This window comes from Arachis stenosperma, chromosome 4, assembly GCF_014773155.1.
Source record: "Arachis stenosperma cultivar V10309 chromosome 4, arast.V10309.gnm1.PFL2, whole genome shotgun sequence".
In the NCBI taxonomy this organism is placed as follows: domain Eukaryota; kingdom Viridiplantae; phylum Streptophyta; class Magnoliopsida; order Fabales; family Fabaceae; genus Arachis; species Arachis stenosperma.
Window position 1 is genome coordinate 110,849,142 of NC_080380.1, and position 27,378 is coordinate 110,876,519.

General features: G+C 38.5%; 2 protein-coding genes across 3 annotated transcripts in view; one reads left to right on the forward strand and one right to left on the reverse strand.

The window, feature by feature from the left end:
- Nucleotides 1-16,363, reverse strand: part of LOC130975317 (uncharacterized) — a 49,667-nt gene extending 33,304 nt beyond the window's left edge. Inside the window, exon 1 of the mRNA XM_057900127.1 lies at nt 16,133-16,363. Coding sequence (XP_057756110.1) covers nt 16,133-16,363 — 231 coding nt within the window. The remainder of the gene's footprint in view (nt 1-16,132) is intronic.
- LOC130974353 (E3 ubiquitin-protein ligase HAKAI homolog) lies at nt 15,887-22,058 on the forward strand. Of its 2 annotated transcripts, XM_057899200.1 has the most exons (5): nt 15,887-16,434; nt 17,952-18,059; nt 18,488-18,829; nt 20,222-20,280; nt 20,918-22,058. In XM_057899200.1, the coding sequence occupies exons 3-5, from the start codon at nt 18,575-18,577 to the stop codon at nt 21,909-21,911; spliced, it is 1,308 nt and encodes a 435-aa protein (XP_057755183.1). In that variant the 5' UTR covers nt 15,887-16,434; nt 17,952-18,059; nt 18,488-18,574; the 3' UTR covers nt 21,912-22,058. The 2 variants fall into 2 exon arrangements, with proteins under 2 accessions (XP_057755183.1, XP_057755182.1); XM_057899199.1 differs by lacking the exon at nt 17,952-18,059 and having other exon boundaries at nt 15,888-16,434.
- The last annotated feature ends 5,320 nt before the right edge of the window (nt 22,059-27,378 follow it).

Genomic DNA, 27,378 nt, shown 5'->3' on the forward strand with positions numbered 1-27,378 from the left:
ACTAGGAGAATCAATAACACTATCTGAGTTCTGAGTTCCTAAAGATGCCAATCATTCTGAACTTCAAGGAATAAAGTGAGATGCCAAAACTGTTCGGAAGCAAAAAGCTACTAGTCCTGCTCATCTAATTGGAGCTGAGTTTCCTTGATATTCTGGAGCCTATAGTATATTCTCTTCTTTTTATCCTACTTTGATTTTCAGTTGCTTGGGGACAAGCAACAATTTAAGTTTGGTGTTGTGATGAGCGGATAATTTATACGCTTTTTGGCATTGTTTTTAGTATGTTTTTAGTATGATTTAGTTAGTTTTTAGTACATTTTTATTAGTTTTTAGTTAAAATTCACTTTTCTGGACTTTACTATGAGTTTGTGTGTTTTTCGGTGATTTCAGGTATGTTCTGGCTGAAATTGAGGGTCCTGAGCAAAAATCTGTTTTAGAAGCTGAAAAGGACTGCAGATGCTGTTGGATTCTGACCTCCCTGCACTCGAAGTGGATTTTCTGGAGCTACAGAAGCCCAATTGGCGCGCTCTCAACGACATTGGAAAGTAGACATCCTGGGCTTTCCAGCAATGTATAATAGTCCATACTTTGCCCGAGATTTGATGGCCCAAACTGGCGTTGCAAATCAGCTTCAGAATTCCCAGCGTTTAACGCTGGAACTGGCATAGAAATTGGAGTTAAACGCCCAAACTGGCATAAAAGCTGGCGTTTAACTCCAGAAAGAGTCTCTACACGAAAATGCTTCAATGCTCAGCCCAAGCACACACCAAGTGGGCCCGGAAGTGGATTTTTCTGTCATTTACTCAATTCTGTAAACCCTAGGTTACTAGTTCACTATTAATAGGATCTTTTGACATTGTATCTGTACCTCATGACACTTTACACGTTTCTTTGTGTACCTTCCACGGCATGAGTCTCTAAACCCCCATGGTTGGGGGTGAGGAGCTCTGCTGTGTCTTGATGGATTAATGCAATTACTACTGTTTCTTATTCAATCATGCTTGCTTCCTGATGAGCAGATAATTTATACGCTTTTTGGCATTGTTTTTAGGTAGTTTTTATTAAGTTCAAGCTACTTTTAGGGATGTTTTCATTAGTTTTTATGTTAAATTCACATTTCTGGACTTTACTATGAGTTTGTGTGTTTTTCTGTAATTTCAGGTAATTTCTGGCTGAAATTGAGGGACTTGAGCAAAACTCTGAAAAAGGCTGACAAAAAGGACTGACAAAAAGGACTGCTGATGCTGTTGGAATCTGACCTCCCTGCACTCGAAATGGATTTTCTGGAGCTACAGATCTCCAAATGGCGCGCTCTCAACGGCGTTGGAAATTAGACATCCAGGGCTTTCCAGCAATATATAATAGTCCATACTTTATTCGGAAATTGACGACGTAACTTGGCGTTGAACGCCAAGTTCATGCTGCTGTCTGGAGTTAAACGCCAGAAAAACGTCATGATCCGGAATTGAACGCCCAAAACACATCATAACTCGGAGTTCAACTCCAAGAGAAGCCTCAGCTCGTGGATTGATCAAGCTCAGCCCAAGCATACACCAAGTGGGCCCCAGAAGTGGATTTATGCATCAATTACTTACTCATGTAAACCCTAGGAGCTAGTTTATTATAAATAGGATGATTTATTAATGTATTAGACATCTTTGGTCTCAGTTTTGTTTTATTCTTCATCCTAAGAGGCTATTGATCACGTTTTAGGGGGCTGGCCATTCGGCCATGCCTGAACCTTTTACTTATGTATTTTTAACGGTGGAGTTTCTGCACACCATAGATTAAGGGTGTGGAGCTCTGCTGTACCTCAAGTATTAATGCAATTCTATTTTCTTTTATTCAAATCTCTCTTATTCTTATTCCAAGATATTCATTCGTACCCAAGAACATGATGAATGTGATGATTATATAACCCTCATTATCATTCTCACTTATGAACGCGTGTGATTGACAACTACTTCCGTTCTACATGCAACAGAGCTTGAATGTGTATCTCTTAGATTCCCCAACAGAATCTTCGTGGTATAAGCTAGATAGATGGCGGCATTTATGAGGATCCGAAAAGTCTCACCTTGTCTGTGGTATTCCGAGTAGGATCCTGGGAATCTGGAAGTTCTAACCTTGTCTGTGGTATTCCGAGTAGGATTCCGGTAATGAATGACTGTGACGTGCTTTAGACTCGCAAGTGCTGGGCGTTAGTGACAGATGCAAAAGAATCAAGGGATTCTATTCCAGTAGGCGCGGGAACCAACCAGTGATTAGCCGTGCTGTGACAGAGCGCGTGAGCGTAGTTTTCACTGCGAGGATGGGATGTAGCCTTCGGCCAGGTGATGCCTCCAGACGATTAGCCATGCGAGTGACAGCCGCAGAGGACCATTTTCCCGAGAGGATAGAAAGTAGCCATCGTCGAACGGTGAACCCCTATACACAGCTTGCCATGGAAAGGAGTAAGAAGGATTGAGTTGAAGCAGGAGGATAGCAAGCGTCCTTGAGCACACAGTATCTCCATTCGCTTATCTGAAATTCCCACCAGTGAATCTGCATAAGTATTCTATCCCTTTTATTATTTCTTCTTTTTATTAATTTTTGAAACCATAAACAATTTAATCTGCCTAACTGAGATTTACAAGGTGACCATAGCTTGCTTCATACCAACAATCTCTGTGGGATCGAACCTTACTCACGTAAGGTTTATTACTTGGACGACCCAGTACACTTGCTGGTTAGTTGAACGGAGTTGTGTTCACTCGTGCCAATTTCAAATTCCATAATTTTACAAGGAGTGCAACTTAAAGAATAAGGATCACAATTTCGTCCACCAAGTTTTTGGCACCGTTGCCGGGGATTGTTTGAGTATGAACAACTGACGGTTCATCTTGTTGCTCAGATTAGGTAATTTTCTTTTCAAAAATCTTTTTCAAAATTTTTCTTTTATTTTTCGTTTTTCTAAATTTTATTTTTGAAAAAATTAATAAAAATTCAAAAAAATTCATAAAATCATAAAAATAAAAAAATATTTTGTGTTTCTTGTTTGAGTCTTGAGTCAATTTTTAAGTTTGGTGTCAATTGCATGCTTTAAAAATTTTTCTTGCATTTTTTCGAAAATCCCATGCATTCATAGTGTTCTTCATGATCTTCAAGTTGTTCTTGATAAGTCCTCTTGTTTGATCTTGATGTTTTCTTGTTTTGTGTTGTTTGTTGTTTTTCATGTGCATTTTTGCATTCATATTTTCCATGCATTAAAGATTTCTAAGTTTGGTGTCTTGCATGTTTTCTTTGCATCAAAAATTTTTCAAAATTATGTTCTGATGTTCATCATGATCTTCAAAGTGTTCTTGGTGTTCATCTTGACATTCATAGCATTCTTGCATGTATTCATTGTTTTGATCTAAAAATTTCATGCATTGAGTATTTTGTTGTTTTTCTCTCATAATTAAAAAATTCAAAAATCAAAAAATTATCTTTTCCTTATTTCCCTCCAAAATTTCGAAATTTTGGGATTGACTTGGTCAAAAATTTTCAAAATTAGTTGTTTCTTACAAGTCAAGTCAAAATTTCAATTTTAAAAATCTTATCTTTTCAAAATCTTTTCAAAAATCATATCTTTTTCAATTTTTTATTATTTTTGAAAATTTTAAAAATTATTTTTCAAAAATCTTTTTCTTATCTTTATATCATATTTTGAAAATTAGCTAACAATTAATGTGATTGGTTCAAGAATTTGAAGTTTGTTACTTCTTGTTAAGAAAGGTTCAATCTTTAAATTCTAGAATCTTATCTTGTAGTTTCGTGTTAGTTAAGTCATTTTAAAAATTAAATCTTTTTCAAAATATCTTTTTCTTAAAACTTTTATCTTATCTTTTTATCTTATCCTTTTTAAAAATTTTATCTTTTTCAAAAGTTGATTTCAAAATATCTTATCTAACTTACTATTCTTATTTTTTTAATTTTGATTTCAAATCTTTTTCAATCAACTAACTAACTTTTTGTTTGTCTCTTATCTTTTTCAAAACCACCTAACTACTTTTCCCTCTTCAATTTTCGAAAATACCTCTTCCTTTTTCAAAAATTCTTTTCAATTAATTAATTGTTTTAAACTTTAATTTTAATTACAATTTATCTCTAATTTTCAAAAATTACTAACCTCTTTTTCAAAATTATTTTCGAAATTTCTCTTCTCTTTTCTTCTTCTATTTAATTATTTAATTACTAGCACTTCTCTTCACCTCTCTTCATCCGAAAATCCAAAATTCTTCTATACTAACATAGAATCTCTTCTTTTCTTGTTTTCTTCTCTTTCATATGAGCAGGAACAAGGATAAAGGCACTCTTGTTGAAATTGATCCAGAACCTGAAAGGACTCTGAAGAGAAAATTAAGAGAAGCTAAATTACAACAATCCAGAAGCAACCTTTTAGAAATTTTCGAACAAGAGAAGGAGATGGCAGCCGAAAATAATAATAATGCAAGGAGAATGCTTGGTGACTTCACAAAGCCAACGTCCAAGTTTGATGGAAGAAGCATCTCCATTCCTGCCATTGGAGCCAATAACTTTGAGCTGAAACCTCAGCTAGTTGCCTTGATGCAATAAAACTGCAAGTTTTATGGACTTCCATCTGAAGATCCTTATCAGTTTTTAACTGAGTTCTTGCAGATCTGTGAGACTGTAAAGACGAATGGAGTTGATCCTGAAGTCTACAGACTCATGCTTTTCCCTTTTGCTGTAAGAGACAGAGCTAGAGTATGGTTGGATTCACAACCCAAGGATAGCCTGGACTCTTGGGATAAGCTGGTCACTGCCTTCTTGGATAAATTCTTTCCTCCTCAAAAGCTGAGCAAGCTGAGAGTGGATGTTCAAACCTTCAAACAAAAAGATGGTGAATCCCTCTATGAAGCTTGGGAAAGACACAAGCAGCTGACCAAAAGATGTCCATCTGACATGTTTTCAGAATGGACCATTTTAGATATATTCTATTATGGTCTCTCTGAATTTTCGAAAATGTCATTGGACCATTCTGCAGGTGGATCTATTCACCTGAAGAAAACGCCTGAAGAGGCTCAAGAACTCATTGACATGGTTGCAAATAACCAGTTCATGTACACTGCTGAGAGGAATTCCGTGAACAATGGGATACCTCAGAAGAAAGGAGTTCTTGAAATTGATACTCTGAATGCCATATTGGCACAGAACAAAGTGTTGACTCAACAGGTCAACATGATCTCTCAAAATCTGAATGGATGGCAACATGCATCCAACAGTACTAGAGAGGCAGCTTCTGAAGAAGCTTATGATCCTGAGAACCCTGCCATGGCAGAAGTTAATTACATGGGTGAACCTTATGGAAACACCTATAACTCATCATGGAGAAATCATCCAAATTTCTCATGGAAGGATCAACAAAAACCTCAACAAGGTTTTAACAATGGTGGATGTAATAGGCTGGGCAATAGCAAGCCATATCCATCATCTTCTCAGCAACAGACAGAGAATTCTGAACAAAACACTTCTAATTTAGCCAATGTAGTCTCTGATCTGTCAAAGGCCACCTTTAGTTTCATGAGTGAAACAAGATCCTCCATTAGAAATTTGGAGGCACAAGTGGGCCAGCTGAGTAAGAAAGTCATTGAAACTCCTCCCAGTACTCTCCCAAGCAATACAGAAGAGAATCCAAAAGGAGAGTGCAAAGCCATTGACATAGTCAATATGGCCGAATGCACAAAGGAGGAGGAGGACGAAAATCCTAGTGAGAAAGACCTCCTGGGACGTCCCTCAAGCAAGAAGGAGTTTTCTATTAAGGATCCAGAGGAATCTGAGGCTCATACAGAGACCATAGAGATTCCATTGAACCTCCTTCTGCCATTCATGAGCTCTGAAGACTATTCTTCCTCTGAAGAGGATGAAGATGTAACTGGAGAGCAAGTTGCTCAATATTTAGGAGCTATCATGAAGCTGAATGCCAAGTTATTTGGTAATGAGACTTGGGAAAGTGAACCTCCCTTGCTCATTAATGAACTGGATACTTGGATTCAGAAAATTCTACCTCAAAAAAAACAAGATCCTGGCAAGTTCTTAATACCTTGTACCATAGGCACCATGATCTTTGAAAAAGCTCTGTGTGATCTGGGGTCAGGGATAAATCTTATGCCACTCTCTGTAATGGAGAAGCTGGGGATCATTGAGGTACAACCTGCCTTGTTCTCATTACAACTGGCAGACAAGTCATTGAGACAAGCTTATGGAATAGTAGAGGACGTGTTAGTAAAGGTTGAAGGCCTTTACATCCCTGCTGATTTCATAATCTTGGACACTAGGAAGGAAGAGGATGATTGCATCATCCTTGGAAGACCTTTCCTAGCCACAGCAGGAGCTGTGATAGATGTCAACAGAGGTGAATTAGTCCTTCAATTGAATGGGGAATACCTTGTGTTTAAGGCACATGGCCATCCCTCTGTGACAGAAGAGAGTAAGCATGAAGAACTTCTCTCAGTTCAGAGTCAAGAAGAGCCCACACAGTCAAACTCTAAGTTTGGTGTTGTGAGGCCACAGCCAAACTCTAAGTTTGGTGCTAAGATCCCATATCCAAACTCTAAGTTTGGTGTGGACAACTACACAACATTGACCTGATCACCTTGTGGCTCCATGAGAGCCACTGTCAAGCTATTGACATTAAAGAAGCGCTTGTTGGGAGGCAACCCAATTTTATTTATCTAATTTCTATTTTATACTATTTTATTGTTATTTTGTGTTTTATTAGGTACATGATCATGAGGAGTCACGAAAAAATCATAAAAATTAAAAACAGAATCAAAAACAGCAGAAAAAAAAATTTTACCCTGGAGGACGCACGGGCTGGCGTTCAACGCCAGTAAGATGCATCTGGCTGGCGTTCAACGCCAGAACAGAGCACCATTCTGGCGCTGAACGCCAGAAACAAGCAACATTCTGGCGCTGAACGCCAGGAATGTGCCCAGAGAGGAAAAACTGGCGCTGAACGCCAGTAACAAGCATGAAACTGGCGTTCAACGCCAGAAACATGCTTTACATGGGCGTTGAACGCCCAAAATGTGCACCAATGGGCGTTTAAACGCCAGAATGATGCACGAAGGCATTTTACATGCCTATTTGGTGCAGGGATGGAATTCCTTGACACCTCAGGATCTGTGGACCCCACAGGATCTCCACCTAACATATTCCCACCTTACCTTTTAATCCTAATCACACTCTCCTAATCCAAATTCAATCTTCCCCATGTCACACTTCCAACACCTTTCACCAATCACCTCAATTCCTCTTCCCAATTATCCCATTCACCACTCACATCCATCCACTCTTCCCCATAAACTCCACCTACCTTCAAAAATTCAAAACCAATTTCCCTCCCATTCTCACCCAAATGGCCGAACATACCTCCCCCCTTTCCCTATAAATACCCTTCCATTCTACTTCATTTTCACACAACACAACCCCTCCTTCTTCACCTAAGCCGAACCTACCTCTCTCCCTCTCTACCATATTTTATTCTTCTTCTTCTTCTCTTCTTTCTTTTATTGCTCGAGGGCGAGCAATATTTTAAATTTGGTGTGGTAAAAGCATAAGCTTTTTTTTTGTTTTTCCATTACCAATGGCACCTAAGGCCGGAGTATCCTCTAGAAAAGGAAAAGGGAAGACAAAAGCTTCCACCTCCGAGTCATGGGAGATGGAAAGATTCATCTCCAAGAGCCATCAAGACCACTTCTATGATGTTGTGGCAAAGAAGAAGGTGATCCCTGAGGTCCCTTTCAAGCTCAAGAAAAATGAGTATCCGGAGATCCGACATGAAGTTCGAAGAAGAGGTTGGGAAGTCTTAACCAACCCCATGCAACAAGTCAGAATCTTAATGGTTCAAGAGTTCTATGCCAATGCATGGATCACTAGGAACCATGATCAAGGTATGAACCCGAGTCCAAAGAATTATCTCACAATGGTTCGGGAGAAATACTTGGATTTCAGTCCGGAAAATGTAAGGTTGGCATTCCACTTGCCCATGATGCAAGGTGATGAACGCCACTACACTAGAAGGGTCAACTTTGATCAAAGGTTGGACCAAGTCCTTATGGACATTTGTGTGGAAGGAGCTCAGTGGAAGAGAGACTCCAAAGGCAAGCCAGTCCAACTAAGAAGACTGGACCTCAAGCCTATAGCTAGAGGATGGTTAGAGTTCATTCAACGCTCCATCATTCCTACTAGCAACCGATCTTAAGTTACTGTGGATCGGGCCATCATGATTCATGGCATCATGATTGGAGAGGAAGTAGAAGTTCATGAGGTCATCTCAAATGAAATCTACAAAATAGCCGACAAGCCCTCACCTATGGCACGACTAGCTTTTCCTCACCTTATTTGCCATCTATGTTACTCAGCTGGAGTTATCATAGAAGGAGACATCTCCATTGAAGAGGATAAGCCCATCACCAAGAAGAGGATGGAGCAAGCAAGAGAAGCCCCTCACGGTTCTCAAGAGGTGCATGAGGAAGCTCATCATCAAGAAATCCCTGAGATGCCTCAAGGGATGCACTTTCCTCCAAACAACTATTGGGAGCAACTCAACACTTCCTTAGAAGGTTTGAGCAATAATGTGGAACAATTAAGGGTGGAACATCATGAGCACTCCATTATTCTCCAAGAAATAAGAGAAGATCAAAGAGCAATGAGGGAGGAGCAACAAAGGCAAGGAAGGGACATAGAAGAGCTAAAGAACATCATTGGTCCTTCAAGAAGAAGACGCCACTAGAGGTGGATTCATTCCTTGTTCTTTATTTCTTTCTGTTTTTTCGGTTTTTAATATTGTGTTTATCTATGTTTTGTGTTTTTATTTCATGATCATTAGTATGTAACCATGCCTTAAAGCTATGAATAAATTCCATTAATCCTTCACTTCTCTTAAAAGAAAAATGTTTTAATTCAAAAGAACAAGAAGTACATAAATTTCGAAAATAGCTCTTGAATTTAGTTTAATTATATTGATGTGGTGACAATACTTTTTGTTTTCTGAATGAATGCTTGAACAGTGCATATGTCTTTTGATCTTGTTGTTTATGAATGTTAAAATTGTTGGCTCTTGAAAGAATGATGAACAAAGAGAAATGTTATTGATGATCTGAAAAACCATGAAATTGATTCTTGAAGCAAGAAAAAGCAGTGAATGGCGAAAAAAAAAAGAAGGAGCAATAGAAAAAGCCACGAGCCCTTAAAACCAAAAGGTAAGGGTGAAAAGGATCCAAGGCTTTGAGCATCAATGGATAGGAGGGCCCAAGGAAATAAAATCCAGGCCTAAGCGGCTAAATCAAGCTGTCCCTAACCATGTGTTTGTGTCATGAAGGTCCAAGTGAAAAGCTTGAGACTAAGTGGTTAAAGTCGTGATCCAAGGCAAAAGAGTGTGCTTAAGAGCTCTGGACACCACTAACTGGGGACTCTAGCAAAGCTGAGTCACAATCTGAAAAGGTTCACCCAGTTATGTGTCTGTGGCATTGATGTATCCGGTGGTAACACTGGAAAACAAAGTGCTTAGGGCCACAGCCAAGACTCATAAGTAGCTGTGTTCAAGAATCAACATGCTTAACTAGGAAAGTCAATAACACTATCCGAAATTCTAAGTTCCTAAAGAAGCCAATCATTCAGAACTACAAAGGAAAAAGTGAGATGCCAAAACTGTTCAGAAGCAAAAAGCTACAAGTCCCGCTCATCTAATTATAATTAATATTCATTGATATTTTGGAATTTATAGTATATTCTCTTCTTTTTATCCTATTTGATTTTCAGTTGCTTGGGGACAAGCAACAATTTAAGTTTGGTGTTGTGATGAGCGGATAATTTATACGCTTTTTGGCATTGTTTTTAGGTAGTTTTTATTAAGTTCAAGCTACTTTTAGGGATGTTTTCATTAGTTTTTATGTTAAATTCACATTTCTGGACTTTACTATGAGTTTGTGTGTTTTTCTATAATTTCAGGTAATTTCTGGCTGAAATTGAGGGACTTGAGCAAAACTCTGAAAAAGGCTGACAAAAAGGACTGCTGATGCTGTTGAAATCTGACCTCCCTGCACTCGAAATGGATTTTCTGGAGCTACAGAACTCCAAATGGCGCGCTCTCAACGGCGTTGGAAAGTAGACATCCAGGGCTTTCCAGCAATATATAATAGTCCATACTTTATTCGGAAATTGACGACGTAACTTGGCGTTGAACGCCAAGTTCATGCTGCTGTCTGGAGTTAAACGCCAGAAAAACGTCATGATCCGGAATTGAACGCCCAAAACACGTCATAACTCGGAGTTCAACTCCAAGAGAAGCCTCAGCTCGTGGATTGATCAAGCTCAGCCCAAGCATACACCAAGTGGGCCCCGGAAGTGGATTTATGCATCAATTACTTACTCATGTAAACCCTAGGAGCTAGTTTATTATAAATAGGATGATTTATTAATGTATTAGACATCTTTGGTCTCAGTTTTGTTTTATTCTTCATCCTAAGAGGCTATTGATCACGTTTTAGGAGGCTGGCCATTCGGCCATGCCTGAACCTTTTACTTATGTATTTTCAACGGTGGAGTTTCTGCACACCATAGATTAAGGGTGTGGAGCTTTGCTGTACCTCAAGTATTAATGCAATTCTATTTTCTTTTATTCAAATCTCTCTTATTCTTATTCCAAGATATTCATTCGTACCCAAGAACATGATGAATGTGATGATTATATAACCCTCATTATTATTCTCACTTATGAACGCGTGTGATTGACAACCACTTCCGTTCTACATGCAACAGAGCTTGAATGTGTATCTCTTAGATTCCCCAACAGAATCTTCGTGGTATAAGCTAGATAGATGGCGGCATTTATGAGGATCCAAAAAGTCTCACCTTGTCTGTGGTATTCCGAGTAGGATCCTGGGAATCCAGAAGGTCTAACCTTGTCTGTGGTATTCCGAGTAGGATTCCGGTAATGAATGACTGTGACGTGCTTCAGACTCGCAAGTGCTGGGCGTTAGTGACAGATGCAAAAGAATCAAGGGATTCTATTCCAGTAGGCGCGGGAACCAACCAGTGATTAGCCGTGCTGTGACAGAGCGCGTGAGCGTAGTTTTCACTGCGAGGATGGGATGTAGCCTTCGGCCAGGTGATGCCTCCAGACGATTAGCCATGCGAGTGACAGCCGCAGAGGACCATTTTCCCGAGAGGATAGAAAGTAGCCATCGTCGAACGGTGAACCCCTATACACAGCTTGCCATGGAAAGGAGTAAGAAGGATTGAGTTGAAGCAGGAGGATAGCAGGCGTCCTTGAGCACACAGTATCTCCATTCGCTTATCTGAAATTCCCACCAGTGAATCTGCATAAGTATTCTATCCCTTTTATTATTTCTTCTTTTTATTAATTTTCGAAACTATAAACAATTTAATCTGCCTAACTGAGATTTACAAGGTGACCATAGCTTGCTTCATACCAACAATCTCTGTGGGATCGACCCTTACTCACGTAAGGTTTATTACTTGGACGACCCAGTACACTTGCTGGTTAGTTGAACGGAGTTGTGTTCACTCGTGCCAATTTCAAATTCCATAATTTTACAAGGAGTGCAACTTAAAGAATAAGGATCACAATTTCGTCCACCACTTCCGTTCTAAGATATTACTTGTTCTTAACCCGGATGAATGTGATGATCCGTGACACTCATCATATTCTCAACTATGAACGCGTGCCTGACAACCACCTCCGTTCTACCTTAGATTGAGTAGATATCTCTTGGATTCCTTAATCAGAATCTTCGTGGTATAAGCTAGAATTGATGGCGATATTCAAGAGAATCCGGAAGGTCTAAACCTTGTCTGTGGTATTCTGAGTAGGATTCAATGATTGAATGACTGTGACGAGCTTCAAACTCGCGATTGTGGGGCGTTAGTGACAGACGCAAAAGAATCACTGGATTCTATTCCGACATGATCGAGAACCGACAGCTAGATAGCCGTGCCGTGACAGGGTGCGTTGAACATTTCCACTGAGAGGATGGGAGGTAGCCATTGACAACGGTGAAACCCTATATACAGCTTGCCATGGAAGGAGCCTTGCGTGTTTGAAGAAGAAGACAGTAGGAAAGCAGAGGTTCAGAAGACAGAGCATCTCCAAAACCTCAACCTATTCTCCATTACTGCAAAACAAGTACTTATTTCATGTTCTTTTTCTTTTCACAATCAATCTTGATAATTTTTGATATCCTGACTAAGAGTTACAAGATAACCATAGCTTGCTTCAAGCCGACAATCTCCGTGGGATCGACCCTTACTCACGTAAGGTATTACTTGGACGACCCAGTGCACTTGCTGGTTAGTTGTGCGGGATTGCAAAAGTGTGATTGCAATTTCGTGCACCAAACATCAAGAACTTATATTTGAAAAATTTTCAAGAAAAGAAAAACATGCAAGACACCAAACTTAGAAATTTTTAATGCTTAGACACTATGAATTCAAAATGCATATGAAAAATAACAAAAGACACAAAACAAGAAAATATGAAGATCAAACAAGAAGACTTACCAAGAACAACTTGAAGATCATGAAGAACACCATGCATGAGTTTTCGAAAATTTTTAGAAAAATTAAAACATGCAATTGACACTAAACTTAAAAATTGACACTAGACTCAAACAAGAAACACAAATTATTTTTGGTTTTTATGATTTTATTATTTTTTTGGATTTTTTCGAAAATATATTTTTGGAAAAACGAAAACAAAGAAAAAAATTTTGAAAACTTTTTTGAAAAGAAAATAAAGGTTGAAACAAGAAGAAAATTACCTAATCTGAGCAACAAGATGAACTGTCAGTTGTCCAAACTCGAACAATCCCCGACAACGACGCCAAAAACTTGGTGCCCGAAATTGTGATCTCAATGGCACCAACAACTTGGTACGCACAATTGTAATCTCAACTCTTTTTCACAACTTCGCACAACTAACCAGCAAGTGCACTAGGTCGTCCAAGTAATAAACCTTACGTGAGTAAGGGTCGATCCCACGGAGATTGTCGGCTTGGAGCAAGCTATGGTCATCTTGTAAATCTCAGTCAGGCGGATTCAAATGGTTATGTACTTTTGATAATTAAAAGATAAATAAACATAAAATAAAGATAGAGATACTTATGTAATTCATTGGTGGGAGTTTAAGATAAGCGTATGGAGATGCGTTGTTCCTTCTGAATCTCTGCTTCCCTACTGCCTTCATCCAAACCTTCATACTCCTTTCTATGGCAAGCTGTATGTTGGGTGTCACCGTTTTCAATGGCTACTTCCCGTCTTCTCAGTGAAAATGGTCCTCTACGGTTTCTGTACGGCTAATCAACTGTCGGATTGCTCGTCTCGGATGAAAAATACCATGCACAGATATCGTATGGCTAATCAGTTGTTGGTTCTCGATCGTGTAGGAATAGGATTTACTATCCTTTTGCGTCTGTCACCACGCCCTACAGTCATGAGTTTGAAGATCATCACAATCATCCCTTCCCAGATCCTACTCGGAATACCGCAAACAAGGTTTAGACTTTCTGGATCTCAGGAATGCTACCAATAAATTATAGCATATACCACGGAGGTTCCAATCTCAGATTTAGATGCCCCATTGTCAGAGGGGAGTCGATGTGAATCGTTGATTAGAAACCCAAGAGATATACATTCAAGCTTGTTTTCATGTAGAACGAAAGTAGTTGTCAATCACGCGTTCATAAGTGAGAATGGTGATGAGTGTCACATAATCATTACATTCATCATGTTCTTAAGTGCGAATGAATATCTTAGAATAAGAATAAGCATGAATTAAATGGAAGAACAATAGTACTTTGCATTAATACTCGAGGAACAGCAGAGCTCCACACCTTAATCTATGGTGTGTAGAAACTCCACCGTTGAAAATACATAAGTGATGAAGGTCCAGGCATGGCCGAATGGCCAGCCTCTCCAAATGGCATATGAATTCAAAAATAGGGAAAAAGATCTGATCCCAAGATCAAGGATGATCAAAAGATGTGAGTACAATAGTAAAAAGTTCTATTTATACTAAACTAGTTACTAGGGTTACAGAAATAAGTAAATGATGCAGAAATCCACTTTCGGGGCCCACTTAGTGTGTGCTTGGGCTGAACATTGAAGCTTTCATGTGTAGAGACTTCTCTTGGAGTTAAACGCCAGTTTGTAACTTGTTTCTGGCATTTGACTCTAGCTTGCAACTTATTTCTGGCGTTTAACGCCAGAATAGGACAGAATGCTGGCGTTGAACACCAGTTTGCGTCATCTAAACTAGGGCAAAGTATGAATTATTATATATTGCTGGAAAGCCCTGGATGTCTACTTTCCAACGCAATTGAGAGCGCGCCATTTGAATTTCTGTAGCTCAAAAAAATCTATTTCGAGTGAATGGAGGTCAGAATCCAACAACATCAGCAGTCCTTTGTCAGCCTCTGAATCAGATTTTTGCTCAGGTTCCTCAATTTCAGCCAAAAAATACCTGAAATCACAGAAAAACACACAAACTCATAGTTCAACCGGTCCAACCGTAATTCAACTGGAAAAATCGTTTATAATAAAATAATAAATAAATTATTAATAAATATTTTGCTAACCCAATTGTTACGAGTACTATGTAACCGTGGTTCACTGTATACATAAATAATAAATAAATATTTATATAAACTCATAAGGTAGACATAGGGGGATCTAAACTTGTAAACTTGTTAAAATTTTACCAATTAACTCGAGAGTTTGATAACCTTGTTCTTATAGACAATAAAATACAAGGTGCAACATAATCCTAACTTCACTAATGATACTATCAGCATCCATTATATTTCAACAAATAGATAGAATGGAAATCAGAAACTGAGCTTACTTAGGATGCAGTAACTAACTAAATAAATAGTATTTGTTGTTGGTAGAACAAACAAAAATCCTGGGATCAGAACTAACTAATAGGAGTTAGAAGAAATTGCAGTATATCTATATCTGCTTTAGAAAATAAATAAAAATAAAAAATTCAACTCAATCTTATCTTCAATGAACCCAGGAAAAAATAATAAGAAAGCAGGAGTTCGAAAAGAGCAGGAGTTGGAGAGCACAGACGACGGCCGAGATCGATGGATGAACGGCGATAGTGGCTCCACAGATGGGCGGCTGCAGTGGCTTGAGGAGAGGCTAGGGTTGGAGAAGGGGGAGTGACTGAAATCAATAAATCATTCACAAAGTTAAAAACAGCAGTAACACAGCCAAATATCAATTAATCATCCATAATTCCATAGCTTAAATCAACAAGAAAACACACTACTAGCAGCTCTCAAAGGTTTGAAAAATAATAAACTTGTATGAACTTGTAAGTCAAAAAGGCTTGTATGCGTAGCAGTCATGGTTTGAAAAATAATAAAAAATCAGTTCAAATAGTTTAAATTTGTTTTATTTAGTATTTATTAATTATCGCTAGAATTAATGAATGTTAAATAAGGTAAGTTTAGACTATTTGAATTGATTTTTTATTCTCTTCCTAACATTATCATAAATTTTATTTTAAATTATCTTGAAATAAAATCATTTTTTAATATAAAAACAAAAGAAAATATTTTTTAAGAACATAAATTTATTTAAGCCTAAATTAAATTAATATAAAAGATAATGAAAATCGCAGTATTCATAAGTGATGTTCTGAAAATCGGACCGAATCAGTTGGTCAAACCGATTAAAATCGACAAAGAAAACAGTCTGATCCAATATAAAACCGTCAAATCATAAACCGTTCAAGAATCGCTAAACCAGTCGGTAACTGGCCGGACCAAACTGGAATCCGGCCGGTTTAAAGAAAACGAGGTCGTTTCCTTCCTTGAAAGAGAAAAAAGGGATTGCACGCGTTATCCCCTCTTCTCCAACTCCTTTCTTCAGCAAAGAGCAAACTGCCCTAGCCTCCACCAAAGAAAGGAAACCCTAGCCACCACCAATAGTTGTCGCCGTCTGTCGGAGGGAGAGACTGCTGCCGCCGTCCGTCGCACTCGAGAACTTCTGTCTTCGTGCTCTAGGGCCTCTCGCCGGATCCTCCGCGTCGTGTGCTCGCATCTCGTCTCTCTCCTCTTGCTTGGCTGTTCGCGCCTTCCTCCGCCGGTGAGTGCTCGAGCTGTGCGTGTTGCTGCTCCCCCACCGCTGCTCTTCTGCCGGCATCCGTCGCGCCCAACACCACCGTCTTCGTCTGGGCGTAGATCCCGAGTCTCCAACCCCTTTCCTCATTCACCAAGCGCAATTTCTTCCTCGAATTCGCCGGCCGCCGTCTTCTCTTCGTTTTCTCAGCCACGCTTTTTCCGCCGTTCATCGTCGTGCTCGTCGCCTGGTCTCCGTCTCGGTCGCGCTGCTGCCCTTCTGCTCATACTGCTTAGATCGAAGGTAATGACTTCATTTTGTTTTTCATTCTTTGTTCTTCGTTCTTTGCTCAAAAATCATCCAATGATTATTGAAAATTTGAATGTTGTGTGGTTTTAATTTTTTATTGAGTGATTATTTGATTATTGCTTAGCCTGGTTCTGCTGTTTTTCTGTTCTGCTATTCTCCGTCAGTAGGTGGATTTCTTTGTTTTTCTATTTTTCTGTTTTTGTCTGGTAAATTAGAGAAGGATATTGCATGTTACGTTTCTTTTTGTTCACTGCTTGGAATTTTGTTGCTGAGAATTGTTCATGTCTAATATGTGTCTTCTGATAATATGTAAGTCTGTTTCAGGTGCTTAATTATTATATGTTTTCTTTCTGTTAATTTTTAGTCCCCTCCTCCTCAACCCTCCCGACCAGAAACCCCTTCACCTTTCAAATTTGTTATTTTTGTCCCTGCATGTAGAAAGCTATTGTAGAAGAGATTCAGCTTGATTCCTTTGTAGTATTTGATGGGTTCCTTTACCAAAAAGTTTTAACAGATTGTATTAGTAACTAATACCATTATTTAATGAAGTGATATATACTTGATCACTACTAAACTGGTCCAGCTAGGGGGATTCTTCTCATATCTTGAAGGTGATTTTTCCATTATCATTATGGGGATTTTTGTGGCATGTATGATTCCCTTACTTGCAAGAAACTGTTACTGTCATATTCCCTTTTAATGCTGTTGCCAAGTCCTGAATTCTCAACATTAGTGGTTGCTGGGAGGAATGGGAATAAGTGTAGCTATTCAGAAGACTGGCTTGCAATAGTGATTTGCTAAACTGTGTGACTTTTCTGTGTTAGTCTAGCTACATTGAGAAGCATTATGTTGTACTATAAATTTTTGGATTGGTTTCGACTTTCAAGTTTTCTCCAATAGGATTTACTTGAGTGAATTACATGATGCTACACATCCTGGTGTCAATTTTAGCAGTATTTGATGGCTGTAAGTAGTCTAGGATTGTAAAGCACCACTTTGATATTAACTTTTATCTTAATCACTCCTGTTCAGGCTTCTATGTGTAGCAGAGTATGATTATCTTATTTATTTATTTATCTTTTGAATACATGGTGTGATTTTGAACTTTTCAAGTTTAATTTGGAATTAAGAGAGCATTGTGTATTCCAGTATTTGTGTTAAGGCAATGTAGTGGGGAACAGTGGAGCTTTTTCTTAAATTTCGATTAGTAACAAATTGAATGACAAATTGATAATCATAAGGGTAAATACTTTTTCAGGTATCAATAGGCCTTGTGGAATAATAGAAAATTATTTTTGTCCTATTTTTATTTTTAGTGTTTATTTATAATTTATTTATTATTTTATTATAAAACGGTTTTACCGGTTGAACACGGTTAAGCCGGTTGGACCAGTAAACTAGTGAACCAATAACTAAAGCGGTTCTATGACCGGTCCAGTTTTCAGAACCTTGTTCGTAAGTATTAAAAATTATTTTCATAATGTGCATATTTCGTTAACTCGCAATCGCAGTGTCAGGGAAGTGCCCCCACTGTTGCGAACGAAACCAATAAAGAACGGAAGAAACCCAAAGCAATGGAAATCCCAGATTCCAACCTTATTCTATGTTCCTGTCTCCAAGTTAGTTTCTTCATTCAACTCTCCTTTTCATGCTCAATTTTCTTCTTCAATGAACCTCCTTACCCGTTGAGAACAACAACTATTAAAATTCTTTTAGGGTTTAAATTTTGTACGACAAAGGTATAATATCATGGAGATTGATTTTAAATTCTTTCATCGAGAAACTAGAACTTGTGAGCCCTAATTCGTGTTGTCTTCTTTTGTCTTACTGATATTTTATTTAATTCTACATCATTTGCTAGTTTCTGATTTCTTCTAGAGCTTCTGCATGTTACTCCACTTAAGGTTTATCTGCAGCATGTAATACATCTGGAATGTTGATCGTTTTAGCCTTTTTTTTTTAAATTCCTTTGTGATTTCTGTTTTGATTATATTTAAAAAAAAAAAACATTGCTGATTTGTTTTATTATTCAAAAAAACAAATGCAGGAGGAAGAGGCAAAGTTTGCTAGAATAATAGGCTGATCAATTGAAGTGCTGTCTTTGAAGGGTTGAGTGAAGAAATTTGGTTGAAACATGCTTCAGATTCGGCTTAGTAAGGCTCCTGCCTCAGAAGGGTCGGCAGGGGTTAAGCCCCCACCTGTTGAGACTGTTACCGTTGCTTGCCCTGACCATCTGGTTCTTGCTGATCTACCTGTTGCAAAGGGCATTGGATCAGCTACTGCTGCTTCGCTTGTCAAGACGTTGGGCCGTAGATCACGCCGCCAGCTCGGTGAGCGGGTCCATTTCTGCGTTCGCTGTGATTTTCCAATTGCTATATATGGACGGCTGGTAAACTACTTATGCACATGTTAGACTGCTTTTTCAATTGATGTTTTGGCTTGTTAGGATTCTTGGTCATGGTAGAGCCCAAGTTGTATGGTTTTAATTTATTTATTTTCATTCAAGTTTCCAGACTTAATTTAAATTTTGGTTACTTCTGAATATATATTCTTTGCCGTAACCTGGGTAGTCCCCTCAATAAACATTGTAATACATAGAAAAAGGAAAAAAGAAGTTTATGAGCAAGAGGCATTCCAGCTGAAAGTACAAAACCGGTTTTTGAAAAATAGTTTTCTAAAGGCTATTCCACTTATGTTTGGTGAATCAAACTAAAAATGGTTTTTCAATAAGCACAAGTAATAATAATTGTATTTGGTAAAATAGCTTGTAAATTTTGAAAGACCATAATAGACATAAATATAAGAGTAAATTTGAATATTTATTAACATATGAGATTAAATTTTTTTATTTTGATAAACACAAGCTAACTTTGAAAAACACCTCCTTAGGTGCTTTCAAAAGCACCTCTAACTTTTAAAAGCTACAGGTACAAGCACATGATCTTTTTTATACAAAATGAGGTGCTTGTGCTTTTCAAAAGCTTTACCAAATAAAGTCTTAGTGTAGTCACCATGAACTGAATATTGCATAGTTATTCTTACTTGAAATCTCGTTGTTACTCTTGCCGAGTATCTCTGGGTACTTTATAAACTTGCAAGAGAGAGAAGGTAATTTGTTTGGGAAAGTTTTAGCGGGCATGAAAATTTTTAGACATGGTGTTTTGAGTGGCTCTTCACTTCTATTTAATCTACAGATAGCCTTTATGGATATAGGAGGCTATTAGGAGCTGTATGTTCTTTAGTCTCTGTTCCTTCTCCCCCCCATCTCATGCCCCTGGTCTGTTATATTCCTGATCCCATTACCTTTCCTAGAATTTAAATATTTAATTGCCGACTTTTTTAATTTATTACTATTATTATAGGCTGATATGTCTTCTGTTATAAGCCGCAATTTTATCCACTATATTTTCATTGCAATTTGTTGGCAAATCGCGAGAACCGCAATCCATTACCACTATTGGTAAACTTGATTTTTCTGCTCTGTTTTGTTATATGCTTCCGTTTCATATGTTCATATAGCTAGCGTATATTTATTGTGTGGCATTTCTGGATGTTATTTTATCTGTGACTTTGAATTGTAATTCAAAATTTGCTTGAAAATGACAATTTATTATAGCAGACTAGCAGTATTGAGGTGGACCTGTCTAATGATATGTCATTTCCTGTCTTGTTTTTAATTTAGTTACTCTTTCTTTTCCTTAGTGCCCACGAGTGAGATGTTGAACTTGTTAAATACCTTGATATTGGCTCACTGCAAACTAACAGACTTATGGTCTTGCAGAGCCCTTGTGAGCATGCATTTTGTCTCGATTGTGCTAGAAGTGATTCAATGTGCTACCTGTAAGCATCTTTCTTGTCTCTAAATCTACATCATACAGTAAAAGCAATGCAAAACATACTTTTATCTTTTCAATTCATTCTCTATATTCTTCAGGACTTCACTTTGGAGTATAATGTTTGATATAGATATTGGTTTCAACCTGACTAGGCTGTAATACATGTACTGTTTGTTCGTCAGGCATGAGATGCAATTTGAAGTGTTATATATATATATATATATATTTTTTTTTTTTCAGAATTTTTTGTTAAATATTGTGCATTTGTATTCAGTACACAGTCCATTTGCTACATGGCTACATTCATACATGCCACATCATTCACAGCAGATTTGTGAAGGTTGAGATTTTGATTTGTACATGTTTGAGTGGCTAACTGGACACAATTCAAGATCTGCCACTTTGAATAGGTGTGAATGATGTATATCCAAGCAGTACCAATATATGTATATATATTTGTCAGTTTTGCATAATGTAGAAACTGGTATCTAAGTATGCATGTAAAAGAGGTATGTCCACCTTATTATTGGCCCAGAGGAATTTGCTTTTGCATCTCATAGCTTCCATGGATAGAATTTTCATTTATATATAGCATCTGTTACTTATTCAAGAAATGTATTTTTATCTTCCTTCAAACATAGGTGTGATGAACGAATCCAAAAGATTCAGACAATCAAAATGATGGAAGGAATCCTCATATGTGCAGCTCCTCATTGTCTCAAGTCTTTCTTGAAGAAGGCTGAATTTGAGTCTCATATCCAAGACAGCCACTCTAACCTCCTTCGACCAAATGCTGATAAAGAAGATGGAAATGAGTCCGAGGTACAGAGTGTTAGGCAATCTACAGCTTCAGATGCTCGAGGTCCACAAAGGCCAGTTTTCTCTCCTGGATCAAATTCGCAGCAGCATGATCCAGAAGACAAAACACGTCGACAGCCACCAAGAGATCAACCACCTTCAAGGGGAAATCTGCAGCCAAAGCCACCATTTTTTGGTCAACAAAATCACCCTTCTGACTCCATGCCAAGCTCTGGTTTAGGGATTCAACAGAGCTTCCATCAACAAAGTTTTGACATGCCACATCCCACCCAAGAACCTTCGCTGTTTGGTGACAGGCAGCAATCAATTGGTCCAGAGACCTCATTTCCTGAGTATCCACCAATGCATTCTGGTCCCAATATGCCTACAATGGTTGCTTCAAACCCAATGATGAACCCTCCTATGCCATTTGGTTATCCCCCTTACCCGCAGGATCGTGCTCAACCGTTTTATGGTGCTCCCTATGATATACCTAGGCAGGATTCGGCATCTGATATGGGTGGAGACCAGAGTTCGTTACTGGGTTTCCCACAAGGGGTCCCAGGTGGCCCAAATTTCCCTGGAAATTATCCCCAGCCCTGGCATGCAGGAATTGGTGGTGTGCCTTTTGAACAAGGACCGGGTGGTATGGTTGTGGATCCAAGGGATGCCAAAGGCGTATTGGCACCACAGCCCATGAGCCTCCCGCCGCCACCACCACCTCCACCCCACATGTCACACATGAAGCAGAATTACTATCCTGGTGATGTTGGGCATGAAGGTCAGGGTTATGGATGGCAACATGATAGTCGTGATAGCTTTGGTGGCCAAGGCTAGTAAGTAGTCTAATTGTTTGGGCTTCTCAGGATGCTTTTGCAAGAATAGTTGTTCTTTATGGGTGATCTTTCGAGAACAATTAAGCTCTTCATTTGAGCTCATTTTGTGGTTATGCTCAATTTGAATGCCCTTTTCCTATTTTGTCAACCCAAGGTTATGAAAAGTTTGATTAATGGTAAAAAATATTAACTTAGTAAGTAAAGAAGGGCAAAATTAAACTATTCTTAAAAACGTTAAGAGGTTAAAACTAGAACAAAAAACAAAAATATTTTAAAAGGAAAATTTTAAGTCATTCCTAAACATTGGGAACGATATCAAAGTTTATAATCTTTTTCTCTTTTGCTTTATTTACTAGTAAAAGATACTTTTTATTCTTATGCTTTTACATTTTTAAAATTATTTTTAATGTTTAATTTGATTTAATTTTATTTTCAATAATTGAAATACATTTCAATTCAATCTAATTATCTTTTTGACTAGTAATAGTTAATTTCTTTTTTTTTTTAATTTTATCATTCTCACTTTTCATCATTTCCAGCCCCAAATAGGTAACCTTCTCTATCCACAACTCTGCTTTTCCTTCCAAGACCACCATTATCATCTCCTCCTTCGCCTCTTCGATCCTTTGCCACTGAATATCTCTTTCTCCATTTACCAATGCAGTGTTACTCTTGTCTTCCATTGCCGCTATGCTATTATTAGTTATAATGAGAAGAGAAAAGGGTATGATAGTGGTTAATAGGAATAAAATTGAAAAGCAAATTTTGATTACCTTTTGACCCTAAAATTTTGATTACGAATTGAAATAAATGAATTTTATTTCGAACGTTGAATATAAATATTAAATTAAATTAATTGTTAGAGGTAATTTGTAAGAATTTAAAAAATGTTAAAGACAATAAATATAGTTTATTTTTTATTCATTTATTTTTATCAACATCTTAACATCTTCATTTACGAATGATGTAGATATATATGGTAAGGGAATAAAATCGTTGGAGACTTGAAGACAATATGATTGAATGTGCAACTAGTATACAAGTGTCCCTCGTTTGGGCATTTTAACCTAAGGTGGTTATTCTCCAAATGAATCGAAGCTGCATTCCAGAAATAGGTCAAATTGGACCAACTTATAGTCAATATTCATGTATTCATTTGGGTTAGGTTGGCGACTACCACTACTTCTGAATCCATATAAATAAGGATTCTTAATGAGTGGTGTTTGTATTGTATGGTACATGAATTAAGAAAAATCAAACCTTTTTTAGAGACTAAAATACAGAGATAAAAGACATTGAAAACAAATATAATTGCATTTGACATTGATATATAAGATATAGAGTTACTTTGATTTAGCTTTTGTAAACTAGAGTTGAGTTTAATTTGATTATACTAGAATTATTTTGATTAAAACTAAGTTTGTTTTGACGTGATTTATGTTTAGATATTTTTATTCAAGAGTAATTATAATTGATAAAATATTATTTGGATAACAATGACCAAAATCACTTTTAGATGTAAAATTATCAAAATAGTAAAAATTAGATTAAATTTTTAATATTATTGTATTGGATACTTCTGGTACGGGTTGAGAGATGGATCGGGAATTTGCGGGTTGAGGCGGATGTCGGATTATTTGACTGGAGCAATGGGGGGGTGGTACTTGTAAAGACACTCCGACGCTCAAGTCAGAATGGATATGAGAGGTATAAGGTGTGTAAAGTGAATAACATACCTGAGGAGGCCTGGGACTCCCCTTTATATAGGTGATGATGATTATCTTATCTTATCTTATCTGGCTAAGATAAGGGAGGTATTTGAATTTGATTGTTGGTTAGAAGGTCTAGTGGGCCGGTTTTGGGCATTTTGGAAGGGTGAGGTGGTTTGGATCCAGGTAACCGGGTTCGGAGGCTATCCCAGGTGTGGGATTCGTGGGCTGGATCCGTAACAGTTGTCCCTGCAGCGGGTGAGCGAGTGAGGTCGGTCTCTGTCACTGGAGGATATCGTTTTGGCCGTTGGTGGCCGTGTTTGTGACTCTGAATGTTTGTGATTTTGGTTGACTTATACTTTTTGGGCCGTTATGGCCGTTTTTAACTCATTTTTCGATTACTCGGGTGAGAGTGTGTTTTGGCCATTTGGTCTTTCTATTTTTAAGCCGTTTGTATGCGTTCCTGAGCCATCGTGACTTAGGATATTCGGCAGACCATTTAGTCGTATGTCGTGGATATCCGTTTTTAGGCCTCGAGGGTGATCGGTCCTCGATGTTGGCCGTTTTGTTCTTTTGTCGTTACGACAGTATAGGGAGAAGCAAGGCAAGTGCTTTAAATGAAATTTTATTAGATTGGGCCTTGTTAAAACCCTCCGATGTGGCGGAAAAGAGTACCCAAAAATAACACTTGTGAAAATAAAACAAAAAGAGATAAAGCAAAGGAATAAGTAAAAGAAGAACTTGGAGGTAGGGGATGAGCCTATGCATAATATCGTCGCAAGTTGGCGGCGTTCCAGGTCCTCGGGATCTCGGCGCCGTTGAGTCTTTCGAGCTTGTATGCCCCCCTTCCCTATTGCTGCCTTGATTCTGTATGGGCCTTCCCAATTGGGGGTGAGTTTCCCTTCTCGGGGTGTGGGTGCGCCGACGTCGTTCTGCCATAGGACGAGGTCTTCGGGTGTGAATTCCCGTCGGACTACGTTGCGGTTATACCTCAGGCTGATTCTTTGTTTTAAGGCTAGCTCTCGTATGTGGGCTATGCTTCTTACTTCGTCTGTGAGGTCCCGTTCTGCTTCTTCATCGTTGCCTCCGATTGTTCTTCTGGGGTTCGGGTCTCCCACCTCTACCGGGATGATAGCTTCTATGCCGTATGTCAAGCAAAAGGGGGTTTCCCCTGTGGAGGTCTGGGGTGTGGTTTGGTATGACCAGAGGACGGATCCGAGTTCGTCGGCCCACAGACCTTTGGCCCTGTCGAGCCATTTCTTGAGTCCATTGACTATTATCTTGTTCGCGGACTCCACCTGTCCGTTTGTCTGGGGATGTTCCACCGAGCTGAAGCGGTGGGATATGTGTAGCCCCTCCAGAAATTCTCTGAATTTTTTATCGGTGAATTGGGTTCCGTTGTCCGAGATTACGACCTCGGGGATCCCGAACCGTGTTATTATATGTCTCCAGAAAAACTTTCGGCAATGGGTTGTGGTGCACGAAATTGTGATCATCAACAATGGTACCAAAAACTTGGTAGCACTCTCAAACGTGAATCACACTTTGTCACAACTTCGCACAACTAACCAGCAAGTGCACTGGGTCGTCCAAGTAATAAACCTTACGTGAGTAAGGGTCGATCCCACGGAGATTGTTGGTATGAAGCAAGCTATGATCATCTTGTAAATCTCAGTTAGGCGGATAATAAATGGTTATGGAGTTTTTCGAAAATAATAATAAATAAAGCATAAAATAAAGATAGAAATACTTATGTAGTTCATTGGTGGGAGTTTCAGATAAGTGTATGGAGATGCTTTGTCTCTTCTGAATCTCTGCTTTCCTACTGCCTTCATCCAATCCTTTATACTCCTTTCCATGGCAAGCTGTATGTAGGGCATCACCATTGTCAATGGTTACTTTCCATCCTCTCAGTGAAAATGGTCCAAATGCTCTTGTCACAGCACGGCTAATCATCTGTCGGTTCTCGATCATGTCGGAATAGAATCCAGTGATTCTTTTGCGTCTGTCACTACGCCTAACAATCGCGAGTTTGAAGCTCGTCACAGTCATTCAATCCCTGAATCCTACTCGGAATACCACAGACAAGGTTTATACTTTCTGGATTCTCAAGAATGGCCGCCAAAGGTTTCTAGCTTATACCACGAAGATTTTGATTAAGGAATCCAAGAGATACACGCTCGTTCTAAGGTAGAACGGAAGTGGTTGTCAGTCACGCGTTCATAAGGATGGATGATGATGAGTGTCACGGATCATCACATCCATCAGGTTGAAGTGCAACGAATATCTTAGAACAAGGATAAGCTGAATTGAATAGAAAATAGTAGTAATTGTAGTAAAACTCGAGGTACAGCAGAGCTCCACACCTTAATCTATGGTGTGTAGAAACTCCACCGTTGAAAATACATAAGTGATAATGGTCCAGGCATGGCCGAATGGACAGCCCCCAAAGTCTAAGAACTACAAGTTCGAAGATAGATACCAAGATCAATCAAAAGAGAGACGTCTAATACAATAGTAAAATGTTCTATTTATACTAGACTAGCTACTAGGGTTTACAGAAATAAGTCTAAGTGAAGAAATCCACTTCCGAGGCCCACTTTGGTGTGTGCTTGGGCTGAGCTTGAGCTTTACACGTGCAGAGGCTTCTCTTGGAGTTAAACGCCAAGTTATAACGTGTTTTTGGTGTTTAACTCTGGTTTGTGACGTGTTTCTGGCGTTTTACTCCAGAATGCAGCATAGAACTGGCGTTCAGTCTAAGCTCGAACAAAGTATAGACCATTATATATTGCTAGAAAGATCTGAATGTCTACTTTCCAACGCCGTTGTGAGCGCACCTATTGGAGTTTTGTAGCTCCAAAAAATTCATTTCGAGTGCAGGGAGGTCAGAATCCAACAGCATTAGCAGTCCTTTGTCAACCTGAATCAGATTTTTGCTTAGGTCCCTTAATTTCAGCCAGAAAATTCCTGAAATCACAAAAAATACACAAACTCATAGTAAAGTTCAGAAATGTGAATTTTTCATAAAAACTAATGAAAACATCCCTAAAAGTAGTTAGATCCTACTAAAAATTACCTAAAAACAATGTCAAAAAGCGTATAAATTATCCGCTCATTACAACACCAAACTTAAATGGTTGCTTGTCCCCAAGCAACTGAAAATCAAATAGGAAAAAAAGAAGAGAATATACTATAAATTCCAAAATATCAATGAATATTAGTTCTAATTAGATGAGCGGGACTTGTAGCTTTTTGCTTCTGAACAGTTTTGGCATCTCACTTTATCCTTTGAAGTTTAGAATGATTGGCATCTATAGGAATTCAGAGTTCAGATAGTGTTATTAATTCTCCTAGTTAAGTATGTTGATTCTTGAACACAGCTACTTTTATAAGTCTTGGCTGTGGCCCTAAGCACTTTGTTTTCCAGTATTACCACCGGATACATAAATGCCACAGACACATGACTGGGTGAACCTTTTCAGATTGTGACTCAGCTTTGCTAAAGTCCCCAGTTAGAGGTGTCCAGAGCTCTTAAGCACACTCTTTTTGCTTTGGATCACGACTTTAACCACTCAGTCTCAAACTTTTCACTTGGACCTGCATGCCACAAGCACATGGTTAGGGACAGCTTGATTTAGCCGCTTAGGCCTGGATTTTATTTCTTTGGGCCCTCCTATCCATTGATGCTCAAAGCCTTGGATCCTTTTTACCCTTGCCTTTTGGTTTTAAGGGCTATTGGATTTTTCTGCTTGCTTTTTC

What these genes read in the sequence shown, in the direction of transcription:
- LOC130974353 (XM_057899200.1), top strand. Translation starts at nt 18,575, where the DNA reads ATGCTTCAGATTCGGCTTAGTAAGGCTCCTGCCTCAGAAGGGTCGGCA. An exon ending in TTGCTATATATGGACGGCTG is followed by an intron (nt 18,830 to 20,221) that starts GTAAACTACTTA and finishes ATGGTCTTGCAG; the next exon opens with AGCCCTTGTGAGCATGCATT. An exon ending in AGTGATTCAATGTGCTACCT is followed by an intron (nt 20,281 to 20,917) that starts GTAAGCATCTTT and finishes CTTCAAACATAG; the next exon opens with GTGTGATGAACGAATCCAAA.